The sequence below is a fragment of the Rhincodon typus genome, chromosome 2 (assembly GCF_021869965.1).
Source record: "Rhincodon typus isolate 14 chromosome 2, sRhiTyp1.1, whole genome shotgun sequence".
NCBI lineage: Eukaryota > Metazoa > Chordata > Chondrichthyes > Orectolobiformes > Rhincodontidae > Rhincodon > Rhincodon typus.
In genome coordinates, this window is record NC_063333.1 from 53,718,504 (window position 1) to 53,740,768 (window position 22,265).

The 22,265-nt window shown below is 42.7% G+C and overlaps 1 protein-coding gene across 6 annotated transcripts in view; it reads left to right on the forward strand.

The window, feature by feature from the left end:
* The window catches only part of dazl (deleted in azoospermia-like), a 153,198-nt gene that overhangs the window by 54,566 nt on the left and 76,367 nt on the right, over nt 1-22,265 (forward strand). For all 6 annotated transcript variants that reach the window (XM_048613226.1, XM_048613213.1, XM_048613221.1 and 3 more), the window contains one exon: nt 13,918-13,984. In XM_048613226.1, the coding sequence (XP_048469183.1) occupies nt 13,918-13,984 (67 nt within the window). The remainder of the gene's footprint in view (nt 1-13,917; nt 13,985-22,265) is intronic.

Genomic DNA, 22,265 nt, shown 5'->3' on the forward strand with positions numbered 1-22,265 from the left:
CCAAAAAAAAGACCCTTTACGCACACGCTTGCATTAAGAGGGATGGCACTGGCAGAGTTGCTAATGAGTAGAAGACTCGTACCAGATTAACTCTGATCTTCCTGAACCTGGGGGGAGGGTGAAATGGCATCAGGAACCCTAATACTGGACCCAAGACTCCGCCAAGCAAGAGAGACGGTTTAATACAAGGGATGAAGTTTAGTGTAAGAATCATGGAAACGACCCCGCATTGGTAAGAGGCATGGTCAACGTGAGGTCAGGACTGGTGATGTATTAAGTTTGGGTAAACATGACCGGTCCTGAACAAGCACGTGAACCATATGAAAGCCGTGAATTTGCAAAACGTGTCCCTTGGAACATTTGTAAAGGCAGCCGAAACCCGTGGGTATACCTGCTCCTTCAAGTGTTGCTGAGTGCTCTGAATCCAAAATAGACATAATGGAAGTCGCTGCCTTTGCTGCCAGAAAAGAGGAGTGAAATTCTACCGAGGTGCTCCTGGCGCAAGAGGCAGGCTCCTGTTTATTACATGCAGCCCATATCTGACACAGAGTCAGAGGAACCTGTTACGGTGTTGAAACTCCTCAGGAGGCTCTTCAGATTGACAACAGTCTTGAAGGCAGTATTTGTGAAATGTAATGTGATAAAGTTAGTTTGATAGGGTAGAATGAGGAATCGCTGGAGGGCTACACATAAAGCACGATGTAGATGGATGTGCAGATAGAAATACCTGCTTTTCCTGTCCTGGCTGAATCGTTTAATGCAAAATTGCATTGAAGACGGGAGCATGACACAATGCTATGGTCATTTCATTTTGTAGCAGTAGGGGGTTTGTTCTCTTCGCTTGTTGAAGAAGTGTACTTCTTTGTGATGCCTCGCTGTTCCCAGCAATATATCAATGCAGCTTTTGAGTGTCTTGAATTCTTTCAGAAAGTTCTTTCACTCTTGCTTATACTTTCTGCAGTGTCCAACCTTGGATTCACCTTTAGAAGTACTAGGGTTTGGATTGTATTGTGTGCTTTTGCAACATCCACACTGCAGCATGTTGGATGTCAAGTAAAATGAGAAATGAGCTGCCTGCCTTAACATACCATTGACAGACGTGCTGAATTTATTTCCAGATTTTTCATGTGATATTGGACCTCTCCCTGCTCCGAATATGCTTTGCAGTTACAAACTTGCTATGCTACCTTTTTTAAAGACTGCTATATGTAGACTTCTGGTGCTGTATCTTGTTCAAAATGTACCATTTAGTTTGATTGATTGTCTCAACTGATTATTTCTGCCTCTGTTTAAGTAGATTTGTTAAGTGCCTATTTCAACAATTTTTCTATCTCCTCTTGAAGTCTGTATCGCCCTAAATTATTCGTTACGTTTAAGGTTTTGTCATCTTCAAATCCAGGTCATTAACATAGCAGAGTGAAGATGTCTGTATTTTAGCATTAATACTACTTGTTGGTATTTAACTCCAAAATATATGAGAACTTGGCTTTTGAGTGTGGATAATTCTCTGATTTTACTTTTTCTCTGACAGTAAGCTGAATTTTCATTCTGATTTGCAGAATTAATGCTGATTTCATTCATCATAATGGAAGGTTGTGACCTGAAACATTGGGCCAGGTTTTCACGTCAGAAGACAAGATTAGGAGATGGAAGGTTCCCCTATTGTGATCATATCTTTGTTTTGAAGCTGCTAGGAGATGGGATCTTCCAGGGACCCAGTTTTTAATAGGCTTGAAGTCAGACCTGCCAATTTAAGTGGCTAATCTAAGGGGAATCGCTTTAGTTGAGAGGGGGACAAGATTGGTGGCTTAATGTTCTGGTATTTCGATACTTAAGGTAAAAGAGGGGATTGTAAAAGTTGTGGGGGTGCGGGGTAGTGGTTTGCATTACTATTAAGGGACAATATCACAGCTGCGGGAGGACACTTTGGAGGGCTCATGCAGTGATTCCATGTGGGGCAGAGCTCAGGAATAGGAAGGTTGCAATCACTTTGATAGGATTGTACTACAGACCTCCCAACAAGTGGTAGAGGAACGGATATGTGGACAGATTATGGCAGAAGCTAAAAACTGGTCGTTGTGATTGGTGATTTTAACTTTCTATTTATTGACTGGGACTCAATTAGCGCCAGGGGCTTGGATGGGAAGGAATTGGTTAGCTGTGTCCAGGATGGTTTTTATAAACAATATGTATAGTCAAAATGGGGAAGGGGCCATACAAGACCAGGTATTGGGGAATGAGCCCAGCCAGGTGAAGAAAGTTTCAGTGTGGAAGTGTTTTAGGAACAGTCACCATAATTCCTCAAGTTTTAAGTTACTTTTGGATAAGGACAAGACTAGCCTTGGAGTGCAAGTATTAAATTGGGGCAAGGCTGACTACCACAATATCAGGCAGGAAATAGGAAATATGGATTGGCTGTTTGAGGGTAAATCCACATCTGTCATGTGGGAATATTTAAAAGGCCAGTGGACCAGCATGTTCCTGAGAAAGTGAAGGATAAGGATGGCAAGATTAGGGAACCTTGGATGATGAGACAAGTTGTCAGAAAGATAGAGGCATACATAAGGTTTAGGAAACTGAAGACAGAGTCCTTGAAGAATACAAAGAAAGCAGGAAAAAATTCTTAACAAGGAATTAAGGCTAAAAGGGGCCATGAAATGTCTTTTGCAAAGGAAAATCCCAAGGTGCTTTATACATATAAAGGAGCAAGAGGAGAGCTGGGGAAAGGGTAGGTCCATTCAAGGACAAGGGAGGGAATTTATGCATGGAGCTGGAAGAAGTGGGTGAGATCCTTAATGAATACTTTGCATCAGTATTCACAAAGGAAAAGAAAGGATGGTGAGTCTTGGGAGAGGTATATTGATATTCTAGGACATGTCAATAGGAAGAAAATTTAATAACTGCCATCTCAGCAGACAACTGAGATGCAAAAGCAATGAGAAAAGATGCAACAGCACTGTCATTCTCACTTTAATGAACATATGCAACTTGTATTATTTAACGAAAAGTGAAGGAGTCAGAACCACTTCACATTACCACTTAAATTCATTCTGGCTCCAAACCATTCCCCCCTGCCCACCCTCGCTATGTTTGTCTATCTCCATGAAAATTAACAAACCTAACCGTGACATTGAACCCAAAATGCTGTCAGTTTCTTCTTCAGAAAAAGTCAGATTTCTGTCTCCATTCCCCTGATGTGACAGTGGCCTAGAGTGGAAATAGAGGGGGTCGCCTCTGGCCACCCACTCAACCTGTTTTCCCAGCCACGCCTCAACCATGAAAATCCAGCCCATTACACCTACTTCCTACAGATGTATTTTCTGTTTTTGTTTAGATTCTCAGCACCTGCAGTATTTTGTTTTAGTTGATTATCTGTTGACATTTGATTTAAAGTAAAGTCATTCAAAATGTGTACCCATACTTCTGTTTCTATGTGTGGCTTCTAAGTGTTTACACATTCTTGGGTCTGCCTTCCTGTGGATGCGTGGAGACTTGGCAAGCATTGAAAAATGTGGGGAGGACACTGATAGGGGATAGGGTCATTTACATGAACAAAACCGAAACTTCAGGTCATTTCAACTGCTGAGGCCAAATGGATATTTTCATGTTAAAGTCTTTAACTTGCAGTGTAGGGGTGATAAAATTTAAGAGTAAATGTAAATGCTTCTGATGGAAGCTTGTGAAATCGGGGAAACCAAGCGGAGGCTCGGGGACTGCTTTGCAGAACACCTATGCTCGGTTCGCAATAAACAACTGCACCTCCCAGTCGCGAACCATTTCAACTCCCCCTCCCACTCCTCAGACGACATGTCCATCCTGGGCCTCCTGCAGTGCCACAACGATGCCGCCCGAAGGTTGCAGGAACAGCAACTCCTATTCCGCTTGGGAACCCTGCAGCCCAATGGTATCAATGTGGACTTCACAAGCTTCAAAATCTCCCCTCCCCCTACCGCATCCCAAAACCAGCCCAGCTTGTCCCCGCCTCCTAACCTGTTCTTCCTCCCACCTATCCCCTCCTCCCACCTCGAGCCGTACCCCCATCTCCTACCTACTAACCTCATCCGGCCCCCTTGACCTGTCCGTCCTCCCTGGACTGACCTATCCCCTCCCTAACTCCCCACCTACACTCACCTTTACTGGCTCCATTCCCGCCTCTCCGACCTGTTTGTTTCCTCTCCACCTATCCTCTCCTCTATCCATCTTCTATCCCCTCCCACTCTCTCCCTATTTATTTCAGAGCCCCCTTCCCCTCCCCCATTTCTGATGAAGGGTCTAGGCCGGAAACGTCAGTCTTCCTGCTCCTCTGATGCTGCTTGGCCTGCTGTGTTCATCCAGCTCTGCACCTTGTTATGGATTGTGGCACACCACTCTACATCAAACATGTCTGACCAGAAGACTCTCCCGTTCTTAGCATTTGCCATACACCTATTACAAAGTTTTGCAAAGTGATGAACTAGGTTATGAACACCTCTTATGTGGCATGCAATCTTGCAGTTGGAGTGGAACTTGGAGGTTCTTGCTCAGTGGCAGAAATGCTACATATTGCAGCCCAATATGCATTAGTAAGTGCATGATAGACTTTAAATATTTTTTATTCATTCAGGGGATGTGAGCTTTGCTGTGTAGCGCAGCATTTCTTTTTCATTTGTTCACTCATGGGACACGGGTGTCACTGGCTGGCCAGCAATTTAGCACCTGTCCCTTGCTGCCCTTCAGAAGGTGGTGGTGAACTGCTGCAGTTTCTGTGCTTGTGGATAGACCCATAGTACCATTAGGGAGGGAATTCCAGGCTTTTGACCCAATGACGTTAAAGGAACAGATATATTTTCAAATGAGGGTGGTGAATGGCTTGCAGAAGAACTTTCAAGTAAAAATGTTCCTAAGTATCTACTCTTCCAGTCCTTCCTGCTGGTAGTGATTCTGATTTGGAAAGTGATGTCTGAGGAGTCTTTGTGAATTTCTGCATGTACTTGAGGTTGGTACCAGTGCTGCTATCATGTTGATGCTAGCTGTGGGAATTACATGAGAACCAGGCGCAGGAGTAGGCCATCTGGCCCTTTGAGCCTGCTCCACCATTCAATAAGACCATAGCTGATCTTTTCAGGGCCTCAGTTCCACTTACCCACTCTTTCACCATAACCTTTAATTCCTTTACTTTGAAAACATTCAATGAGGAAGTCTCAACTACTTCATTGGGCAGGGAATTCCAAAGATTCACAACCCTTTGGGTGAAGAAGTTCCTCCTCAATTCAGTCCTAAATCTGGTCCCCCTAATTTTGAGGTTGTGCCGTCTTGTCCTAGATTCACCCGCCAGTGGAGACAACCTCCCTACATCTATCGATCTATCGATCTCCTTCATAATTTCTTATATTTCTATAAGATACCCCCTTCATTCTTCTAAATTCCAATGACTGTAATCCCAGTCTATTTAGCCTGTCCTCATAAGCTAACCCTCTTAACTCTGGAATCAACCTCGCAATACTCCTCTGCACCCACTCCAGTGCCAGTACATCCTTTCTCAAGTAAGGAGACCAAAACTGCACACAGTACTCCAGCTATGGCTTTACCAGCAACCTATATTGCTGCAACATAAACTCCCTGCTTTTAAACTCCATCTCTCTAGCAATGAAGGACAAAATTTCATTTGTCGTCTTAATTACCTGTTGCACCTGCAAACCAACCGTCTGTGATTCGTGCACAAGGACACCCAGGTCCCTCTGCATAGCAGCAAGCTGCAATTTTTTACATTGAAATAATAGTTCTTTTTACTGTTATTCCTACCAAAATGGATGGCTTCACATTTATCAACGTTGAATTCCATCTGCCAGATCTTTGCCCACTCACTTAAACTATCTATTTCCCTCTGCAAACTTTGAGAGTCCTCTGCACATTTTGCTCTACCGTTCATCTGCGTGTCCTCTGCAAACTTTGACACACTACACATGGTGTCCAACTCCAAATCAACTGTGTAAATTGTAAACAGTTGCAGTCCCAACACTGTTCCCTGAGGCACACCACTAGTCACTGTTTGCCAACCAGAAAAGCATTCATTTATTCCCACTCTTTGCTTCCTGTTAGTTAACCAATCCTCGATCCATGCTAATACATTGCCTGTAATGCCATGCACCTTTTAACTTATGCAGCAGCCTTCTGTGTGGCACCTTGTCAAATGCCTTTTGGAAATCCAGATACTGGGTCCCGTTGCCCACTATGCTTATAATGTCTTCATAGAATTCCAGCAAATTAGTCAAGCATGACCTGCCTTTCATGAATCTGAGATAACAAGGTGTAGAGCTGGATGAACACAGCAGGCCAAGCAGCATCAGAGGAGCAGGAAGGCTGATGTTTCGGGCCTAGACCCTTCAGAAAATTTCTTCACAAATTATCACAAATGAGTATGATTTAGTAGCCATCAGGGCCAGGAGACTTGTCTATCTTTTGCTCCATTAGCTCGCCCAACACTGCCTCTTTGATCATGTCTAGGTCCTCGTCTACCTTTAGCCTCTTTGTCATCAATTACTGGCAAGTTATTTGCGTCCGCCATGAAGACCAACAAAATACCTGTTCAATGCCTCAGCTATTTCCTCACTTCTCATTATTAAATTCCCCTTCTCATCTTTTAAAGGACCAATGTTTAACTTAGCCACTGTTTTTCGTTTTATATATTTATAGAAACCTTTGCTATCTGTCTTTATATTCTGAGCTAGTTTAGTCTCATAATCTATCTTTATAGCCCTTTTTTCTGTGGGTTCAGTTGACCTTTAAAGTTTGCCCAATCTTATAGTTTCCCACTGGCCTTTGCCACTTTGTATGCCTTCTCTTTCAGTTTGATAACCTTCTTTATTTCCTTAGACATCCATGGCTGATTACCCCTTTTTCTACAGTCCTTCCTTTTCACTGGTATATACTTTTGCTAAGCACTTTGAAAAATTGCCTTGGAAGTCCTCCACTGTTCCTCAACTGTCCCACTAGAGAATCTTTGCTTCCAGTCTACTTTAGCCAACTCCTCCCTCATCCTATTGTAGTCTCCTTTGTTTAAGCAAAGGACCCTGGTATTGGATTTTATTTTCTCACTTTCCATCTGTATTCTAAATTCAACCATACTGTGATCGCTCCTTCCGAGAGGATCTCTAACCTGTAGCATTCAAAACAAGGTAGATAAGTTAACGGCACAAATTATCACAAATGAGTATGATTTAGTAGCCATTACAGAGACATGGTTGCAGGTGATCATGACTGGGAGTTAAATATCCAGGGGTATCATACTATTCAGAAGGACAGAGAGGAAGGTAAGGGAGGTGGTGTTGCTCTGATAGTTAAGGATGACATCAGGGGTGTAGTGAGAGATGATGTCGGGTCCATAGAGAATAAGGTTGAATCCATTTAGAATTTAGAAATTCTAAGAAAATGTCACTGATAGGTATAGTCTATAGGCCACCAAATAATAACATTACATTGGGACAGGCAATAAACAAAAATAGCTAATGCCTGTAAAATTGGTATGGCGATTATTGTAGGGAATTTTGATCACATGTTGATTGTCGATCAAGGTCAGTCAGTGCAGCCTTGAGGAGTTCATTGAATGTATCCGCGATAGCTTTCTTAAACAGTATGTAATGGAACCAATGAGGGAGGAAGCTATCCTAGATCTGGTCTTGTGTAATGAGATGGGGATAATTAATGATGTCATAGTGTTTAAAAATGTTGTCAATCATCGGGCTGCTTTGTCCTGGAGGATGTTGCTGCTCTTGTTTATTGGAGCTACAGTCATTCAGGTAAGTGGGGAGTTTTCAGTCACAATTATGACGTGGTGGACAGACTTTGGAAATCAGGAGGCAAATTACTTGTTGCAGAGTTCCTAGCCTCTGACCAGTTTATAAGGGGTCATATAGTTATACAGCATAGAAACACCCACTTTGGTCCAACTAGTCCACACCAACCATGTTCCCAAACCAAACTAGTCCCATTTGCCTGCGTTTGGTCTCTATCCCTCCAAACTTTTCCTATTCATGTACTTGTCCAAATGTCTTTTAAATGTTGTAACTGTACCCACGTCCACCACTTCCTCTGGAAGATCGTTCCACACAAGAACCACTCTGCGTATTTAAAAAAAAATGCTCCTCGTCTTTTTAAAATCTTTCTCTTCTCAAAAAATGTGCCCCCTAGTCTTGAAATCCTTTACCCTAGGGAAAAAGACATCTGCCATTCACCTTATCTATACCTCTCAGGATGGTATGAACCTCTATAAGGTCACCCCTCAACCTCTAGTGCTTCAATGGAAAATGTACTAGCCTGTCCAGTCTCTCCTTATAACTCAAACCTTTCACTCCTGGCAGCATCCTGGTTAATATCTTCTGTAACCTCTCCAGCTTGATAGTATTCTTCCTATAACAGGATGACCAGAACTGGACGAAGTACTCTCAAAGAAGTCTCACCAACGTTCTTTTACATCCTCAACATAATGTCCCAACTCCTATACTCAAATGTCTGAGCAATGAAGGCAAGCATCCTAAATGCCGCCTTAACCACCTTATCTATTTGTGATGCAAACTTCAAAGAATTATGTAATTGAATCCCCAGGTCTCTCTGTTGTACAACACTGCCCAAAGCCATACTTTTAACTGTATAAGTCCTACCCTTGTTTTACCAAAATGCAATAGCTTGCATTTATCCAGGTTAAACCCCATCTGCCACTTTTCAGCCCATTGACCCAATTGATCAAGATCTCTTTATAATCTTAGATAATCGTCTTCGCTGTCCACTATACCACCAATTTTGGTGTCATCTGCCAACATAGTAACCATGCCTTCTATATTCTTATCTAAGTCATTTACAAAAATGACAGACAAACATGGACCCAGCACTGATCACTGTGGAACACCACTGGTCATAGGACATCAGTCCAAAAAACTGCCCACCACCATCACTTTCTCCTGCCATTAAGCCAATTTTGTAACCAATTGGCAAGCTCATCCTGAATCCCATGTGATGAAATTTTACTAATTAGTCTACCATGGGGAACCTTGTCAAAGGCTTTACTAAAGTCCAAGTAAACAGTGTCTACTGCTCTGCCCTCCATCTTTTTGGTTACTTCCTCAAAACACTCGGTCAAGTTTGTGGGACAGTACTTCCCTCACACCCAACCGTGCTGATCATCCCTCATCATTCCTTGCCTCTCCAAATGCATATAAATCTGATCTTTCAGAATCACCTCCAACAACTTACCAATCGCTGAAGTGTGACTCAGAGGCCTACAGTTGCTAGGCTTCTCCTTACATCTAAGGTTTTGGAGTAGATTTGTAGCTCGGGTTGTGGGTGTTGAGGTTGGTTGGCTCGCCGAGCTGGTTTGTTGTTCCGCAGACTTTTCGTTACCGTGCTTGGTAACGTCCTCAGTGCAGTCTCTGAAGTGTCGGTGAGTTTTCCCGCCTGGCTTTTAAACTCTGGGGTCCGTTGCGATGGATTGCCTCACTTCCGGGTTTCCTCTGTAGTGGAAAGTGTATGGGGCCGAGTTCAATGTGTATATTAATAGCCTGCTTCGTGGAGAGCCATGCTTCCAGGAATTCTCGTGCTCGTCTCTGCCTAGCCTGTCCCAGGATCTTGGTGTTGTCCCAGTCAAAGTTGTGGTTCTCCTTGTCCATCTGGATTGAGATGAGGGAGTATTGGTCGTGTCTTTTTGTGGCCAATTGATGTTCATGTACTCTTGTTGTTAGTTTCCTTCCTGTTTATCCGATGTAGTGTTTCTCGCAGTCTCTGCAGGGGATCTTGTAGATGACATTGGTCCTGTCCGTGGCAGGGAGTGGGTCTTTAGTTCGGGTGAGTACTTGTCGTAGGGTTGATGTGGTTTGTGTGCCACTCTGATGCCCAGCGGTCGTAGAAGTCTTGTGGTGAGTTCTGACGTGTTCCTGACGTAGGGTAGCATGATGAGTATGTTGGGGCGTGTAGAATCTTTGATGCTGTTCCTGTAGGCATCTCCTGACCCAGTTCTTTGGATATCCATTATCCTTGAACACTTGGAAGAGGTATTCCTCCTCCTCTTGGTGTAGTTCCATGTTGCTGCAGTGTGTTGTTGCCCTTTTAAACAATGTTCGCACGCAGCTTCGTTTGTGTGTGCTGGGATGGTTACTATTGAAGTTCAATACCTGGTCTGTGTGTGTGGATTTTCGGTGTACTTTTGTTTGCAGTTCCCCATTTGTCTTGTGCTCTACTATGACGTCCAGGAATGGGAGTTGTTTGTTCTTCTCCTCCTCTCTGGTGAATTTTATTCCGGTGAGTGTTGTTTATGAGTTTGTGTCTCTTCTAATTTGGTCCGTTTAATGATGACAAAGGTGTCAACTACGTAGCGTATCCATAGTTTAGGTTGGATTTGCGGAAGGGCAGTCCTTTCCAGTCTTTGCATCACTGCTTCTGCTAGGAGTCTGGAGATAGGCGATCCCATGGGTGTCCCGTTGATTTGCTCGTATCTTTGGCCATTGAAGGTGAAGTGGGTGGTCAGGCATAGGTCCAGGAGTTTAAGCATATTGTCCTTGGAGATGGTTTCACTGGGGTCGTGTTCTTGTTCAAGTAGTGTTGTCATCGTTTCCCTTGCTAGTGGTATGTCTGTTGACGTGAATAGGGCGGTGACATCAAACGATATCATGATCTCTTCGTCCTCTATCTTTGTCTTTGATGGAGTTGAGGAATTCTTGGGCTGAGTGGATGGAGTGGGGTGATTTGTTGACTAGGTGCTTGAGTCTTTGTAGTTCTCTGGCTAATCTGTGCGATGGAGTGCTTGGTAGGAGGAATACCTCTTCCAAGTGTTCAAGGATAATGGATATCCAAAGAACTGGGTCAGAAGATGCCTACAGGAACAGCATCAGAAAGATTCTACACACCCTGACACACTCATCACACTACCCTACGTCAGGAACACATCAGAACTCACCACAAGACTTCTGCGACCGCTGGGCATCAGAGTGGCACACAAACCACATCAATCCTACGACAAGTACTCACCCGACCTAAAGACCCACTCCCTGCCGTGTAGATGACATTGGTCCTGTCCAAGATCCCCTGCAGAGACTGCGAGAAACACTACATCGGACAAACAGGAAGGAAACTAACAACAAGAGTACATGAACACCAACTGGCTACAAAAAGACACGACCAATACTCCCTCATCTCAATCCAGATGGACAAGGAGAACCACGACTTCGACTGGGACAACGCCAAGATCCTGGGACAGGTTAGGCAGAGACAAGCATGAGAATTCCTGGAAGCATGGCTCTCCACGAAGCAGGCTATTAATAAACACATTGAACTCGGCCCCATACACATTCCACTACGGAGGAAACCCGGAAGTGAGGCAATCCATCGCAACGGACCCCAGAGTTTAAAAGCCAGGCAGGAAAACCCACTGACGCTTCCTCAGAGGCTGCACTGAGGATGTTACCAAGTACGGTAACGAAACATCTGTGGAGCAACAAACCAGCTCGGCGAGCCAACCAACCTCGATTCTCCTTGCATCCTTTCTTAAGTAAAGGCACAAAATTAGCCACTCTCCAGTCATCTGGCACCTTACCTGTAGTTATAGATGATACAAGGGACCTTGCAATTTCTTCCCTAACTTCACATAACATCCTACAATACACTAGATCAGATCCTGGAGATTTATCCACCTTTATTTTCTAAAATCTCCAGCACTGCCTCGTCTGTAATATGAACTGTTTTCAAAACATCAATATTTATTTCCCTGAGTCCTCTAGCCTCCATTTCTTTCTCCACAGGAAAACTGGTGCAAAATATTCATTTACTATCTCTCCCATCTCCTGAGGTTCAACAGAAAGACAACCCCATTGATCATTACAGGGCCCTGCTGTCTCTCTAGTTGCTCGCTTGCTCTTAATGTACTTACAGAATATCTTTGGATTATCCTTAACCTTATTGGCCAAAGCTATCTCATGTCCCCTCTTTGCTGCCTTCATTGTGCTCTTAAGAATGCCCCTACACTCTTTATACTGTTTAAGAGATTCATTTGATTCCAGTTGTCTATATCTGATTTTTCTTTTATTCTTGATTAGAACTTCAATATCCTATTCGCCCATTGTTCACTAATCCTACCAGCCTTACCTTTCAGTCTAACAGGAACGTATTGACTGAACCCTGGTTATTTTTAAACTTTCCATTTATCAGACGTCCCTTTAACCTGTGAACAGTCTACTCCCATTAACTTTTGAAAGTTCTGATCTCATACCATTTAGAATTTGCCTTACTCTAATTTTAATTTTTATGGAAGGCTTATACTGTTCCATAACTATTTTAAAACAAATAAAATTATGATCACTAGACCCAAAGTTTTCCCTATTACCACTTCAGTCACTCGCCCTGTCTTGTTACACAGGAGAACGTTAAGGTTTGCTCCTTTTCTGGTAGGAATATTTGCATGTTGATGAAGAAAATTTTCCTCAGCGCATTTAACAAATTCTTCTTCATCCAAGCTTTTAATGCTATGGTAGTCGCAGACAGTGTTTGAGAAGTTAAAATCATCTATTTCAGCCTCATCATTTTTACATATAACTGAGATCTCTATGTATTTGTTCCTCAATTTCCCTATGCCTATTTGTGGTAAATAAAAACTGAAAGAACTGCGGATGCTGTGAATCAGGAACAAAAACAAAGTTGCTTGGAAAGCTCAGCAGGTGTGGCAGCATCTGTGAAGAGAAAGAGTTAACGTTTCAGATCCGGTGACCCTTCCTCAGAACTGTTCTGAGGAAGGGTCACCGGACTTGAAACTTTAACTGTTTTTCTTTTTCTTCACAAATGCTGCCAGACCTGTTGAGCTTTTCCAACAACTTTGTTTTTGTCCCTGTTTTACAGCATCCGCAGTTCTTTCGTTTTTTATTATGCATCCACTGCTGTTTGTGGAAGGGAGTTCCAAACATATACCACCATTTGTGTGTATAAGTGCTTCCTAACTTTTTTGTCTTGAACAGTCTGGCCTTAATTTTCAAATGTACTCCTTAGTTCTAGAATCCCCAACCAGCGGAAATAGTTTATCTTCTTCTATTCTGTTAATAACTTGAAGGCTTTCATCAGGTCACCCCTTAAAGTTCTAAATTCTAGAGAAAACAGGCTTAAATTATACAATCTCTTCTGGTAACTTAAAATCCTGTTAACCACTGAAATTCAAGTATCATTCTTGTAAACGTTTGTACTCTTGGAATATCCTGGCATTTCCTCCCAAACAGCATTTTGAGAATACCTAAACCACATGGACTGAAGTGCTTCAAGAAGGCAGTTTACCACTACTTCCCAAGGATCACCAGAGAAGGGTGACACGTGCTGGTCCAGCCAGTGAAGCACGTCACATAAATGAAAAATAATTTAGAAAAGTCCTGTTTAGTTAAGTGTGCCTACTGAAGAATGATTTTCCCTCCCCCATTTCTGGTGAAGGGTCTAGGCCCGAAACGTCAGCCTTTCTACTCCTATGTTGCTGCTTGGCCTGCTGTGTTCATCCAGCTCTACACCTTGTTATCCCACTTCCTGTCATTTTTGTCTGATGCAAATATGTTGGGCCTCATTTGAATGCACCTTGGGTTATATTAACAAAGCTAATATAAAAAAAAATGTTTTTGTAGTAACTTACAAGAGACCAAGCTTGAAGCTCATTGGACTTTCTAGAAATGGTATTTTATGCAGATGCTTACAAGTGTTGTGGCAGCTACTTGCACTAGTTTAAAATCTTGGACTATTTGGTTTTCTTTTATCTTTGGAGATGTTTAACAAGGCAAAACTTAAAATTTGACTATATGGACTAAAATTTGATTAGTGTGATCTTTTATTGAATGCAAATCAAGACTGATCAACAGAATAGATCATTCATTCCTCAATGCCATGTTTCATGTTGCACTGGAATTATTGGTTGATTGGCTTTTTTTTTAGTCACAGATCAGCTTCAAAGGGAAGAAATTGAAGATAGGACCTGCAATCAGGAAGCAGCAAGATTCATGTAAGTGGAGTTTTGGCTTATCAAGGTGGCTGATATATATAAATTGTTCTATTTAAAAGTGGTGAAGACTATCACTTGAATCCTTGATTAGGATGAAGTGCTTCAGTCAGTGTGCCGTCTTGATCCTGACAATCCCTGCCTCTGTCTTGAAGGGTTTTCTACTGTTACTGTCAGCTGTTTGTAAGAAGTCAGATGCTACCAGGTTATAGTCCATCAGGTTTTTTTATGCAATTACAAGCTTTTTGGAGCATTTTCCCTGTTTGTCAGGAAAGTTTTTGACCTTGTCTGCCTGAGTCCAGCACCAGCACCTCCACATTGTAATGGAGTGTGCTGATCCCAATCAAGCATCATGTAATAAAGTTCAAACTAAGTGTAAAAGTGGGTTTGCATCTAGAACATCAGGCTGCATGTTACGGTATTTTATACTTGTTTTAAGTAAAATATTTAGACCCTTTTTAAAAAGTGCTTATTTATGGTGGTAACTGCTTTTCAATCCTCTGAGTAATGGTGGAATAATGTACAAGTTTCTATTATGGTCACTGGCAAAAACTGATTTTCTGTTGTGTTTTCAGCTGCAACAGAAGGTTTTTTATTTGCTCTTTAACAGTACCTCCAGTTTGTTACAAATGATCTGTTAAGCAATAGATTTTAGTACATTTGGGTGAGCAAGAGTTATATTAAGGGCAATGATCTTCAAACACTGCTTCCAAGTGGCATCAGATACACGTGTGCAAGTGCAGAGATCAAGTGAAGTATCCATCAGATATTTTTATTATGACAGAGTAGGGCTTTAAAAAATATTAGATTCAAATGAAATTCAACATTTGAAATATTTTGCTGTTATATTAATTTGAAACGATCTCTCATTGAGAATGAACCTGGCCGCAGGACAGGGATCACTTTCTTGCAGATTCAGCTATTTTCAAAGACATGGTTGCCCTGCGAAGTCTTTGGCTTTAGATTATGAATTCCAAAACTTAGTTACTGTTTTTTTTTACACTGATTAGTTCTTATCTGTTGGTTTCTTCACCTTGTTTTCTTGAGTGATTTTGAACCTTTCTCCACTGTCCACCTGGTAGTGAATCTAATCTGGGACCAGAACTTCTAAACATTGACCCTGCTGCTAGCCAAAGCTTTGTTTATCTTGGCCAGGACCGATGTCTTGTGATCACTGCAACCCACTTCAACCTTTGTTGCTGTTTCATAGCTCGGACTAAAACTGTGAATGCCAGTGGTCGCGCACTGAATATAATAAAGTACCTTCAGATTGTCTCTGCTCTCGGACTTGAGCACAAAAATCAAAGCTGACACTCCAGTGCAGTGCTGAAGGAGGGATTGTTTCATGGATGAGCCATTTAACCAGGGCCACGTCTAGATGAATTTAAGATAACCCATGACACACTTTCCATGGCCAGTGTTCATCCTTTGATCGACATCGCAAAACAGATTGTCTGGTCATTGTCACATTATTTGTGGAACTGGATGAGTGTAAAATAACTCCCGTATTTCCTACATGGGAATGATGACTTTGGCTGTAAAGTGCTTTGTCATTTAGTGGTCGTGAAAAGGGCTGTGTAAGTGCCTGAGTAAGCAACCTTTTATTAAAACTCTATTCTAAATTTTTAAGTGATTGTGTGCACTTTGTTTGATTTTCATGTATGTAAGTATCAGGTTATATTTTTCTGTCCACAAAAGACCAATGAATGGTATAAAATAACATCAGGCTGAGTTTGAACCATCAGCTTCCAATAGAGCTGCTTTATTTATTTCATGAAATGTGTGCTCCACTGCCAAGGCCATCATTTATTTTTGAGCCACTGCACTCCGTGTCATGTAGTTAGTCTCCCAGTGCTTTTTAGGAAGGGAGTGGTCTGGATTCTGACTAAACAACTCTGAAGGAAAACAATATAGTTCCAAGTCACAGTGTGGCTTGGAGGGGAACTTGCAGATATTGGCGTACCCATGCACCTGCCCTTGTCCTTCCAATAAATAGAGATGGTGTATTTGGAAGGTATTATTGAAGAAGTTTGAGTTGCTGCATTGCATCTTGTAATCTGGTCATGGAGGGAGTGAATGTTGAAGCTGTTAAATAAAATGACAGTCAAGCAGGCTGCTTTATTGTGTTGAGCTGTTTGTGTTGTTGGAGCTGCACTCATCCAAGGAAGTGGGTAGAGTATTCTGTCATGTTCTTGACCTGTTTGCTAGATGGTGGACAGGCACTGGGGGAGCAGAGGGTGAATTACTTGCAGATTTTCCAGCCTCTGACCTGCTCTTTGCAACTACATTGTTTATGTGGCTAGTCCGTGGTAATATCTAAAATCTTGGTAGCAATGTATTCAGTGGTGATAATGCCATTGAATGTTATGGGACTAGGGTTAGATTTTCTAATTGGAGATGGTCATTGCCTGGCACTCATACAGCATGGATTTCACTTGCCACTTATTAGCCTGAGCCTCAATGATGTCCAAATCATGTTGCCTAAATGGACATTAAGTATTGCTTGTCCCATTTTTTTAGTTCTCCATTCTAAAAGTTAAATATACTGCTTTAAACCAAGGAAGCTGTGTAAGAAGCTGCTTGTACTTCTGAAAAAAAAAAAGTGCATATACATAATGTTGACTTAATGGAGCACTGAGGGAGAATTCCAGACCAATCTGCTCTGTCTTTGTATGTTCAGGGCAATTCTGCCCAGAGGCAGTCTTTGACGTTTTAATTGGCACCATCTGTTATGGGCTCAAAAGCTCAGCATCGTAACACCCTATTAATTGGTTCCTGGCCTGGGGGCTACAGCCTTGTCTGTGGATAAAGCAGCACAGATACCTAGCCTAGTGTGGAGTTCGAGGAGTACAGCAGGTCTGGCAGCATCAGGAGAACAGGAAAGCTGACATTTTGGGTCGGGACCCTTCCATAAGATCACAAGACATAGCAGAAATTAGGATATTCGGCCCATTGAGTCTGCTCTGCCATTCAATCGTGGCTGATAGATTCCTCAGCCCCATTCTCCTGCTTTCTCCACGTAACCCTTGATCCTCTTGATAATCAAGAACCTATCTATCTCAGTCTTAAATGTACTCAATGACCTGGCCTCCACAGTGGCAGTGAATTCCATAGATTCACCATTCTCTGGCTGAAGAAATTTCTCCTTATCTCCGTTCTAAAAGGTCTTCCCTTTACTCTAAGGCTGTGCCCTCGGGTCCTAGTCTCTCCTACCAATGGAATCATCTTCCCAACATCCACTCTGTCCAAGCCATTCAGTATTCTGTAAGTTTCAATTAGATCCCCCCTCATCCTTCTAAACTCCAATGAGTATAGTCCCAGCGTTCTCAAACTTTCCTCATGTTAAGCTTTTCATTCCTGGGACCATTCTTGTGAACCTCCTCTGAACCCGCTCCAGGGCCAGTACATCCTTCCTGAGATATGGGGCCCAAAGCTGCACATAATACTCCAAATGTGGCCTGACCAGTGTCTTATAAAGCCTTGGTAGTACATCCCTGCTTTTATATTCAAGTCCTGTCAAAATAAATGCCAACATTGCATTTGCCTTCCTGACTACTGACTCAACCTGCAAGTTTATCTTGAGGGAATCCTGGACTAGAACTCCCAAGTCTCTTTGCACTTCAGACTTCTGAATTTTCTCCCCATTTAGAAAATAGTCCATGCTTTTATTCTTCTTACCAAAGTGCATGACCTCACACTTTCCTATGTTGTACTCCATCTGCCACTTCTTTGCCCACTCTCCTAACCTGTCCAAATCCTTCTGCAGCCTCCCCACCTCCGCAATACTACTGTCCCTCCACCTATCTTTTTGTGTCATCTGTAAACTTAGCCAGAATGTCCACAGTTCCTTCATCTAGATCATTAATGTATAAAGTGAAGAGTTGTGGTCCCAGCGCTGACCTTAGTGGAACACCACTTGTCACTGACTGCCATCCTGAGAAAGTCCCTTTTATCCCCACTCTCTGGCAGAAAGCAATCTTCTATCCATGCTAGCACCTTGCCTGTAACACCTTGGGCCCTTATCTTACTCGGCAGCCTCCTGTGCGGCACCTTATCGAAGGCCTTCTTGAAGTCCAGGTAGATAACATCCTTTGGCTCTCCTTGGTCTACGGTGCTCGTTACTTCAAGAATTCTAGCAGATTTGTCAGACATGACCTTCCCTTGATGAAACCATGCTGACTTTGCCCTATTTTACTATACACTTCCAAGTATTCAGAAATCTCATCCTTTACAATGGACTCTCAAATCTTAACCACGAATGAGGCTAATCAGCCTGTAATTTTCCATCTTTTGCCTTACTCTCTTTTTGAACAGGGGCATCGGTAGCGATTTTCCAGTCCTCTGGGACACTCCCTGACTCTAGTGATTCCCAAAAGATCACCACTAACGCTTCTACTATCTCCTCAGCTATCTCCTTTTAGAACTCTGGGGTGTAGCCCATCTGGTCCAGGTGATTTGTGCACCTTCAGGCCAATCCGTTTTACTAGCACTTTTTTCTTGGTGATGGCCACCATACTCCGCTCTGCCCCCAGACTCTCTTGAATTTTTGGGATATTACTCGTGTCTTCCACCGTGAAGACTGACGCGAAGTAATTATTCAGTTCCTCAGCCATTTCCTTGTTCCCCACTACTATCTCTCTACCGTTGTTTTCCAGTGGTTCAATGTCCACTTTTGCCTCCCTTTTGCCCTTTATATATTTAAAGAAACTCTTACAGTCTTCCTTTTTATATTACTGGCTAGCTTACCCTTAGATTTAATCTTCTCCCTCCTTATTTCTTCTTCTTGTTACCCTCTGTTGGTCTTTGTAAGCTTCCCAGTCCTCTGGTTTCCCACTGCCCTTCCCCACATTATATGCTTTCTCCTTTTGCTTTTATGCTATCCCTGACTTCCTTAGTCAGCCATGGTTGCCTTATCCTCCCTGTACCATGCTGCTTTTTCCTAGGGATGAATTATTACTGCGTCTCCTGAATTACTCCCAGAAACGCCTGCCATTGCTGTTCCAATGTCTTTCCTGCTAGGCTCCCCTTCCGGTCAATTCTGCTCAGCTCCTATCTCATACTTCTGTAGTCACCTTTATTCAGCTGTAATACCGTTACCTCTGATTCTGTCTTCTCCCTCTCAAATTGCAGAGTGAATTCTATCATCTTATGATCACTGCCTCTTAAGGGTTCCTTTTACCTTAAGCTCCCTTATCAAGTCTGCCTCATTGCACAACATTATGTCCAGTATTTCCTGTTCCCTTGTGGGCTCCACCACAAGCTGCTCCAAAAAGTCATCTTGTAGACATTCCACAATCCACTACCAACATGATTTTCCTAGTCCACCTGCATATTGAAATCCCCCATGATCACTGTGACTTTGCCTTTCTTACACACCGTTTCTGTCTCCTGGTGTATCTGGTGCCCACGTTCCTGACTACTGTTTGGAGGCCTGTACACAACCCCAACTATGTATTTTTTTACCTTTGTGGTTCCTCAGTTCTACCCACACAGATTCTACACCATCTGACCCTACTTTGTTTCTTCCTGTTGATTTTAATTTCATTTCTCACTAATAAGGCAACCCCACCCCCTTCGCCCACCAGCCTATCTTTTCGGTAGGATGTATATCCATTAATATTCAGCTCCCAATCCTGATCTCCTTGCAGCCACGTCTCCGTGATGCCTACCGCGTCATACATACTGGTTTCGATCTGCGCCACAAGCTCATTTACCTTATTCCTTACACTGCATGCATTCAGATATAACACCTTCAGCCCTGTATTAACCCTCCCTCTTCTCATTTTCATGTGTTTTTCCAGTGTTTGATTGCTAACCTTTTCCAAACACACTATCCTATTTGTGGCTGTGCTGGAGACTTTAATAGTCTGTCCTGAATTCTCCTTCCCTGTCATTTCTTTCATATTTTTCCACTTAGTTGAATCCACCACTACAGATGTTAACCTGCTTTCTTTCCCACTGGGGCAAGTTTTACCATTTCCTTTCTCTATTCCCCCTCCTCCTCCCCCTCCTCCTCCTCCTCCCTCCCCTTCCCCCCCGACCCCCCAACTTTCTAGTTTAAAATCCTGTTGACCAGCCTATTTAGCCTTTTCGCTGGAACATTGGTCCCAGCTCGATTCAGGTGGAGACCGTCCCATCGGTACAGATCCCTCCTGTTCCAATACTGATGCCAGTGCCACATGAAAAGGATCCCCTCTTTCCCAGCACCACTCTTTTAGCCACGTGTTTACTTCCCTTATTCTCATGTCCCTATGCCAATTAGCACATGGCTCGGGCAGAAATCCGGAGATTATAACCCTTGAGGACCTCTTCTTTATTTTGGTTCCTAGCTCCTGATAATCTCTGAACAGGTCCTCTTTCCTAGTCTTGCCTATGTTGTTTGTTCCGGTACGGACCACATCAACTGGATCCTCCCGCTCCCGCTCCAATATCCTTTCAAGCCAGTGAGAGAGATCCCTTGTATAACAAGATGTAGAGCTGGATGAACGCAGCAGGCCAAGTAGCATCAGAGGAGCAGGAAAGCTGACGTTTCAGGTGTAGACCCTACAGCCTTTTCTGAAGAAGGGTCTAGGCCCAAAACGTCAGCTTTCCTGCTCCTCTGATGCTGCTTGGCCTGCTGTGTTCATCCAGCTCTACACCTTGTTATCTCAGATTCTCCAGCATCTGTAGTTCCTACTATCTCAGATATCCCTTAACCTGGCACCGGGCAGGCAACCTGCCGTGCGGGACTCTCGATCCTGCTTACAAAGGATATAATCTATTCCCCTAATTATAGAATTATTGGTACCTTCATCAGGACCTGACTCAATGTCGATTTTCCTATTCCTCTGATGCTGCTTGACGTGCTGTGTTCCTCCAGCTCCACACTGTATTGACTCTGACTTCGAGCATCTGCAGTTCTTGGTACAGATATCTACCTTGCAAACAGATCTTTCCATTTCTCATGTTGTCTCCCTTTCCTTCTCTGTTGGAGAAATAAAGTAAAATTCCTAGCAGCTAGCCATTTAGTATTTTTAGACTGAAACTGCAGATAGCTTCAGCAAGAGCTAACATACTCAGTTTCAAGTAACCTTTTCAAAGTTTTATCCCATCTCAGGTGTACCAGTCTACACAGCTCCACTCAAAGTTAAAACTCTATCAAAATCTCCATCTCTAGACTATGGGTGTTTCCCTCAAGCTTATTTTCTTAAAGTGTACCAGAACACTCCTAACAAACCTTGACAATCCACTATTTACATTTTCTGGATTGCAGAATAATCTAAAGTAAACAAAAGTCCATAACTGGTGCACAAAACCAAGTCAATCTAAAGCCAGGTTTCAAAATTATTTTAAAATAAATCAAGGCTACAGAAATGATAAAAACAAATATTGTTAAATTCAGAGACACAGCAAATCTGTGTTATTAACCAAAAACCTAGAAACACCAAATTACAACACATAATATTAACATACATAAAAATCCTATACTATACCTTAAGTCATCAGCAGAGAGTCAGGAAGAATCTGAAGGAAACAAATCAACCACGACAGGTAGACTTGACAGTGAGGTCCAGTGAGTTGTCCCCTCTTGGTTCTGTCACCACCTGCTGCGGATCAGTGTAGTAACCATGTCCTTTAAGCCTAGTCAGTATTGGTGCTACACAGCCACTCTGTGATGGACATGGAATTCCACCACCCAGAGTACATCTGTGCCCTTTGCCACCATGCTTTTTTCCCAGTGATTCAACAGCAGAGGGAACAGTGTAGTGGTAGTAGAAATCATCCGTATTTGCCCATGACCTGATGCAACGAGACGTCTGGAGTCCATGTTGCAGGGTCCCAGTGCATCTTTCTCCTATCTGTGCCATTGTGATGTCCTGAGGTAGGATTGTACTCATGGACTCCTAACCTTACAAATAGTGTTAGGGTATTTGCTTGACTAAAATTTGGCACAAACTCCCAGATGTCAGGACTGCGGAGTTGACAGGTCTGCATTACCATTTGTCATTTCTGGCTCCTCGTTCATGCCAGGTGCTTCATCTGGTTTCACAGAGAATGCTCAGAATATACCATTAGTGTTGGCATCTTTCTCAAAGTTTTAAAATAAAATGCCATTAGAGCAGTATGTACAAACTAAGATTACTTAGTCATGCTTAAAGGGACAAAAATCTTTCAAAATAGCAAATGAAAGTAATTTGCTGGAAAGTGTTTTTTTTTAAATCTGGCATTATCTCACGGCGTCAGTACTTTCAGGATGGTCATCCAAACTGCAAGAAACCAGTCTACCAAAAACGAGGTGGACTTT